We start from the raw sequence: 7,616 nt of genomic DNA on the forward strand, positions 1-7,616 counted from the left end.
GCAATAAGTCACCCTGGGGGTTTGTGGTATATGGCCAATATACCACGGCAAAGGGCTGTATCCAAGCATACACCACACCCACTCAGGCCTGATTAATTATACAATCCGACTGTAGATTTTTTTTGTTGTATAGAAAATAGGTAGGCTACTCAATGTTTGATGGGATTTTATGCAATAGAATTTCCACATACCATCAACTCTAATGACAAAGGCTATGGAATCGCTTTCTATTAACCTACCTCGTGAGGTAAGATTGGTGAAAGCGTCCATGTTAGAGCCTCTGTAACTGTCATGTTTATTATAATGCTACCTACGTATACATTTAACCCACGACGTTGCAAGGTAATTACTGACTGTTATTACTCCGATTTATTGTTGGCTACATGGTCTACTACCCAAGTTACTTATGGTCACAATTGTGAGTGCTTAAAATATTCTGGCAAAGACCAAAAACAGGAAATCGATGCCTTTATATTGTTTTGAGGAGCAGGGCGACTAAGATTGTAGCTCGACTAATCAATAGAATTTCAGGACCTCTTATGTTGTTTGGATGACACTTCCCATCGGTCAGGTTGGAAACTTACCTCCTTGCATCTAGTTATGGCGACAGAGCGCCACTGGAGTTTATGGTTTAGTGGGATGTATGCAGTACTGTCGCGTTGGCTTTGCCTTTGCTGACACCTTGTGGTAAAATGTCCAACAGTGTAAAACAGGCTCAGCATAAAATGGCCTACACAACAGCGGTCAAGAAAGTCCATAGTAAAATTGCCTGAACAAACATGGCCTTTGCTTTGCTTCTAGTCCATTTATTTATATATATATTTAAAAAATTAACAAGCAAGCAATTTGAGTTACAATTGGGTTTTTATTGACTTTTGTACAAAAATGAGGGATGATGATACATAGGCAGCAAAGAAAAGACCACGTTAACCAACAACAAAAAACAGGGGGTGAAATCAAATGGCATTTCAGATACTGGCTGATGGAAGAGTCAAAACAAAACATTTGAAATAAATGATTCACTAGTAATCYATTTTTCTATTTACACATTTTGAAAGATTTGACCTCAAGTTACCGTATTTCTCCTTTAAATATTGAGTCAAGCGTCTGAAAAAAATATGTTTCAGGCAAAAACATGGATACGACAAATCGCTTGGAACCGTCATCCAACTCAGAAACTTGGGCCTCTTTCCAGAGCTCCGACTTTCCTACCTGAAGATTACCGATTACATCATGATTACATTTTTCCCCGAGATCCCAGTTGTCTTTGTATACACCATCACCCAAGACTGTGGGGAAAGACCGCAGATCTGCTGGCCTGTAATAGTGTGTTCTGTTTCCAATACAACAGAGTATTGAATTGAAAGCAGAACAGGACAGTCATTTATATGCAAGTCTATGCTCTACAACCAAATACATCACAGTTGATTGTTCATGGAACAGTTGTTGGTTGGTTTGTTTGTGAAAATGATATTCCTTTGTACACTAGTTATTCAAGTCAGTATGACTATCAGGGCACTGACAGTAACGATAACAGCTACACTGTAGTCTGTGGGAAAAGGACTCCAGTATGTTCATTCACATTGCGGTTTTACAGTATTTCAGTGGAAAGGAAATTACTTGAAATTGGCATGAGAAAATGAGCAACTATTGTAGATAAAGACACTGTGGTTCAAAGCTTCCATGTACAGAAGGATATTTACATCCATCTAAATGATACGCATCATAATCTCATGTAGCCTCTGCACTGCCGAAAAGTATTTAAAATCAGGAATCCAGAATCAGTTTTAAACTACTTCAGGGCAACTTGAATGACAAAACAATATTGTCATATTGACACTACAATAATATAAATATTCAGTAAGATTGAGCTCCATCTGTCTTATTTTTTTATTTATTGAAATGCCAGATTGAGAATTTGGAACAAAGGCACTTAACCCTCATTGCTCCTGTAAAATCGCTCTGGATAAGAGTGTCTACTAAATGACTATGTTAAGAGTTGATAGGATGTAGTAGCCGTCTACACACTTAGATAGAGGTTACTATGGATAGCAAACAGGGTAAAAAATATATATATTTTAAAGTAATTTACACCAAATCCAATTATTTTATGAATGCCATAAAATTAAAGACCATCTTTCAGCATCAAGCCTTATATGATGTAAAATTAAATACAATATTATAATATACAACTTTAACAAAATAAAAATATCAACACACCATGTTGCAACAGGTTCAAACATCTTAACAGTAGTACACAAACAGTCAAACAAATCATTTGCAACTGAACTGCAGTATAATAATACTTGGATCTAAGCAAAATATACACAATAGTTGATATGCATATACATGTACTATATAAACACACAAATAAATCCTTTGCAAGATTAAGTACTCAACTGTACAATATCTGCAAATGGGAACTGTTGAGCAAAATACAGTTTTTGCATATACAGTAACACTATTCTTATAATACAAGATTAAAATGTCCCACACACACAAGAATGTTAAGCACAAGTCCCAAAAGGTCATAAATGTTGAGTTGGAAGCCACTGGTAAGGCAGGGCTCGGGCGTAGGAGCTGGGATGGACCACTAATGTACAGTAGCTCGGCCTTGCTCCTAACCTTAGTGATCTACACTGAACAAAAATATAACATGTAAAGTGTTGGTCCCATGTTTCATTAGCTGAAATAAAAGATCCCAGAAATTTCCCATACAGAAAAAGCTTATTTCTCTAAAATGTTGTGCACAAATTTGTTTACATCCCTGTTAATGAGCATTTCTCCTTTGCCAAGAGAATCTATCCACCTGACAGGTGTGGCATATCAAGAAGCTGATTAAACTGCATGATCATTACACAGGTGCACCTTTTGCTGGGGACAATAAAAGGCCACTGTAAAATGTGCAGTTTTGTCAAACACAGTGCCACAGATGTCGCAGATTTTGAGGGCGTGTGCAATTGGCATGTTGACTGCAGGAATGTCCACATGTTGCCAGATAATTGAATGTTATTTTCTCTACCATAAGCCACCTCCGTCATTTTAGAGAATTTAGCAGCATGTCCAACCAGCCACACAACTGCAGACTACGTGTATGGCGTCGTGTGGGCAAGCGGTTTGCTGATGTCAACGAACACAATTGCATTTGATCAATGGACATTTGAATGCACAGAAATACTGTGACAAGATCCTGAGGCCCATTGCGAGGACCACTTCTTTTAATAAGGTGTCTGACCAACAGATGCATATCTGTATTTCCCGTCATGTGAAATCCATAGATTAGGGCCTAATTCATTTATTTCAATTGACTGATTTGCTTATATGAACTGTAACTCTGTAAAATCTTTGAAATTGTCGCATGTTGCATTTATATTTTTGTTCAGTATACATGATTCACTTTTAGTGGAGGGAACTCTACCAGATATCAGGGATGTTCGCTCTCACCTCACACACACACACACACACACAAATACACAAACGGAGTCAAATGCACATCGACACACACACATACACTTTCTCTCGCACACACTTATGGTCACAGTCCGAGTCTTGCGAACACACAGGTTGGGAGTAGTGTTGAAATAACATTGACACAACCTGGCTTCAACACTTAACTTATCAAGTAGCGGCATCACACCGGTAGATAGATCTCTAACCTGCTAAATGGTGGTACCCTTCTAGGGCAGTAAAGTCTAGTTCATTCATGAGACAACTAGGTCCTTCACAATGACTAGTATCAGAGAAACAATACCATTATACAAAAACACTGAAATGATAGTCAGCTTTCAATACAAATAAACCACTGGTTAAGTGTGAGGCATGTGTTGTGATCGGCGATCACTAGTCTTGTGCAGTAGTGCACCATATGCATTGCTTCAGACTATAACGGGAAACTCTGACCTTCAGGGGAATGCTTGAAGCCAAACGCATTGTAGTGCATGTATGGTTTGCTTGCTATTCTCTTTTGATATACAGGTAACTGCCAAAATAAAGAAAACACTTGCGTAAATGAGGGACACAAAGTAAATTGAAAGCAGGTGCATCCACACAGGTGTGGATCTAGAGTTAATTAAGCAATTAACATCCCATCATGCTTAGGGTCATGTATAAAAATGTCCAGTTTTTTCTCAGGGACTTTAAAAGGAGGGGTTTCATAGGAAAATAGAGGGGTTAGTCACCAGATCTCAACCTGATTGAAGACTTATTGGAGATTCTTGAGCGACGCCCAACACCATTTTCCACCACTATCAACAAAACACCAAATGATGGAATTTCTCATGAAAGAATGGTGTGGCATCCCTCCAATAGAGTTCCAGACACTTGTTGAACCTATGCCAAAGCGCATTGAAGCTGTTTGGTTGCTTGTAGTAGCCCAACGCTATGTTGGCGTTTACTTTGTTACATGGTTCTAACGGCCCAGTGCAGTCAAAAACATGATTTTACTGTGTTTTATACACTATGGAGGTTGGAATTATATTGTGAAGTTGTAAAAATTATGATAATGCCCTTTTAGTGTAAGAGCTGTTTGAAGAGACCTGAAATTTCAGCCCGTTTTGGTGGGATGGAGCTTTGAAATCAGTTAATAGACCAATAAGAAAGAGTTCCAAACCTCTCTTCCAATAGCAGCTAGTTTTCCCCTCCCTACTCAAACAGTCCTAGTAAAATTCTTGCTTGAGAAATTGATCTGGAAAAAAATCAGTTGAAAATAAAGACACCCACCCACCAAACTTGGGTTCAAGTTACTGAAACAGAGCATGCAAAGCTTGTTTCAAATATTAGCTTACATGCTAAATCCTAGTGGAAAAGTTTAATCAAATGCATCTACTGGAGAATTTTATGTAATGTTCAGTGTTGTTATGACACCAGTTTTTGATCGATTGTTTTCAAGCATTCCCTTTGAGACTGTCATTTCCGATACAGGCTAAAGCAGATTGGTTTCATTCTACAAAGACACGGCGACAAACTTAAAACTCTTTAAAGGCCACAACATGATATCCGTCTTTCCTTCAGAGACATCTCCTGTTTGACATGCTCTATAAAAGACTGACCCAACTGTTTCTCTCTGTCCCTCTTTCCTCCTCCCACCCCATCCTTTCTCTGTCCCCAGACCATAGAGCCCCCTTGAGGGTCAGCCTGTAGGCTTAGGGGGTGGGGTTGTTGGTTTGGGAGTAGGGGGGGGCTCCTGTTCTTTCTTCTTGGTTCTGGTCCATATCAGTGTTCCTTTGGTCTCCATCTTAAATATGCCCAACCAAGTCAGTCACTTCCTACTTTCTCTCCAGACAGGGAGGGGCTAGCGTTGTAGCAGGTAGACCACCATCTCGTAGGTGGACATCATGATGGCGGTGTTGGGGATCTGGCGGACCAGATGTGTGGTGAGACCACGGTACAGGGCGCGGTAGCCCTCCTCCTTAGGTACTGTCAGTAATGTCTGGAAGAAGGAGCGGTACTTGCTGCCCTCCTCTCGTAGCCGGGTGCGGATCACCTCTACAAAGGGAAGAGAGAAGAGGAGAGAAAAGGGGGAGGACAGGAGAGAGGGGGGAGAGGAGAGAAAAGGGGGGGGGGGGGAGAATAGACTGATTGACTTATTAACCCTGATTCAGTTTAAAAATATTTATTATTGGCGATACCAATATCATATCAACCAATAACCATAAGGGTGATACATCGTGCATACCATGGGGGTAGGCGATAGACGTGGCACAGGTCTTGGAGGTGGCGGCGGCCAGCATCATGCCCACAAAGTCTGAGGCATCCCTCACCGACTCGTCCTCGTCCTGATCCATGCTGGCCTGGGCCCTGGACTCCACCAGCTTGCGCTTGATGCTCTCATAGATGACAAAATGGATGACTGTCTCGGAGATGCCGGCATACGAGGCAGACATACCCCGATAGAAGCCTCGCCAGCCCTCCGTCTGGTAGACCCGCCGCACACACTCAAACGCATTCATGCGCCTCTCGCCACGGTTCCTGTGGTAAATACACATTGGGGGGGGGGGGGGGTCAATATAGCTAACGGGATACATTTGGCAAGTAAGTAACATGTTAAGGGATTCGCAACATCCAATAACGTAATATGCTCTACTAGTACTCAGATTAAAACCTTTTCCCTTAGCACAATGAATCAAAACAATATTTTACCTCTACTTAACCAGGCAAGTCAGTTAAGAACAAATTCTTATTTACAATGATGGCCTACCGGGGAACAGTGCCTTGTTCAGGGGCAGAACGACAGATTTTTACTTTGTCAGCTCGGGGATTTGATCGTGCAACCTTTCAGTTACTAGTCCAATGCTCTAACCACTAGGCTACAATAAGCATGACAATGCATAACATACAGTATTTAGAGAACCAACAAAATATGAAACAGCTGTGGATTAACATAAAAGCTTAGGGAATTTAAAATTGGCTGCATTCTGACTTTGGGGAATCAATGACTTTTACAGCATGTGGCCTAGATACAGCCTCCCTCAGTACTTACCTGGCATCCAGCTGCAACCGGGTCTTGATCAACCAGATGGGATTGGTCACCGTGATAGCAGTGAACCCTGGGAAGAAGAGTTCAGAGGTTCAGACAGGGGGAGTGACTGTGTGTGAAGGACTCAGCCTATCCAAGGACAGAGATATATACAATGGGGGGTGTATTTCACAAAGCACCACCAATGAGTGAGCCAGCCATCTAACAACTGTGTATTTCCTGGATAATAAAGGAAGATCAACTTGAATATAAAGGATATTACAGATTCAATACTTGCAGTAGTAACCCAACGACATTCAACTTCAGCTGGCTTTATGAACTAGAAAAGTAAGAGTTAGAACTGAGTGCTGGCCAATCTATCGATCCTGCGTTTTGTGAAATACAACCCCGGTGCACTCTAAACATTTCCTTCTCAACTGGCAGCAGTGTGTGTAAGCTTTGTTGACATCTTTAAGCTGTGTTTATTGGCCTTTTATGAGCGGTTTATTTACGTATTGGCAATCTCGTAAAATATTTCCTTTTATCGCTGGTGCTCCGGTACCAGAGATTATAAAACATTTAAACTTGATTACCTTTGTTAAGGGCAGACTGTCCCTCACAGGAATGGTATTATATGGACTGATTAGATTCCTCAAGGTTATTACAGTACAGGCAAAAACTCAGCTTAAAGATACAGTCCACATTCTTCATATTTACAAGTTGCAACAAATATGACCAAGATATATCCTATAATTACTAATAAATACTATTCCTTAGTGTTAATTAACAAGGTGGGCCTGAATCTCATGTACACGGAAGGCACTACAGAATGATATAGCATAGTGCTATGCTATTGTTCAGCCCCCTCAATGAACATCATTATTATACTTCACTCTGATTAAGTGTGCCTGATTAAATTCTACCCTATACACCATGACGTCGTTCATACAATGACTTTCTGTTAAGATGTAGGGCTGAGCTCACCTCATCTGGGAGTAGCTACTATTGTTCAAATTACATTTACTCAATTCATTGACTAATGTATAGGGTAGAATTTAATCAGGCACACTTAATCAGAGTGAAGTATAATAATGATGTTCATTGAGGGGGCTGAACAATAGCATAGCACTATGTTATATCATTCTGTAGTGCCTTCCGTGTA

General features: G+C 40.5%; 1 protein-coding gene across 2 annotated transcripts in view; it reads right to left on the bottom strand.

Annotated features, from left to right (window-relative positions):
* Positions 1 to 845: 845 nt before the first annotated feature.
* LOC111979764 (solute carrier family 25 member 36-A) overlaps positions 846 to 7,616 on the bottom strand; it is a 37,820-nt gene continuing 31,049 nt past the window's right edge. For both annotated transcript variants that reach the window (XM_024010457.2, XM_024010458.2), the window contains exons 5-7: positions 6,479 to 6,545; positions 5,675 to 5,967; positions 846 to 5,484 (exon numbers count right to left, since the gene is read on the bottom strand). In XM_024010457.2, coding sequence (XP_023866225.1) covers positions 5,291 to 5,484; positions 5,675 to 5,967; positions 6,479 to 6,545 — 554 coding nt within the window. In that variant the 3' untranslated portion in view covers positions 846 to 5,290. The remainder of the gene's footprint in view (positions 5,485 to 5,674; positions 5,968 to 6,478; positions 6,546 to 7,616) is intronic.

The sequence above is a fragment of the Salvelinus sp. IW2-2015 genome, linkage group LG19 (assembly GCF_002910315.2).
Source record: "Salvelinus sp. IW2-2015 linkage group LG19, ASM291031v2, whole genome shotgun sequence".
NCBI classification, from domain to species: Eukaryota; Metazoa; Chordata; class Actinopteri; order Salmoniformes; family Salmonidae; genus Salvelinus; species Salvelinus sp. IW2-2015.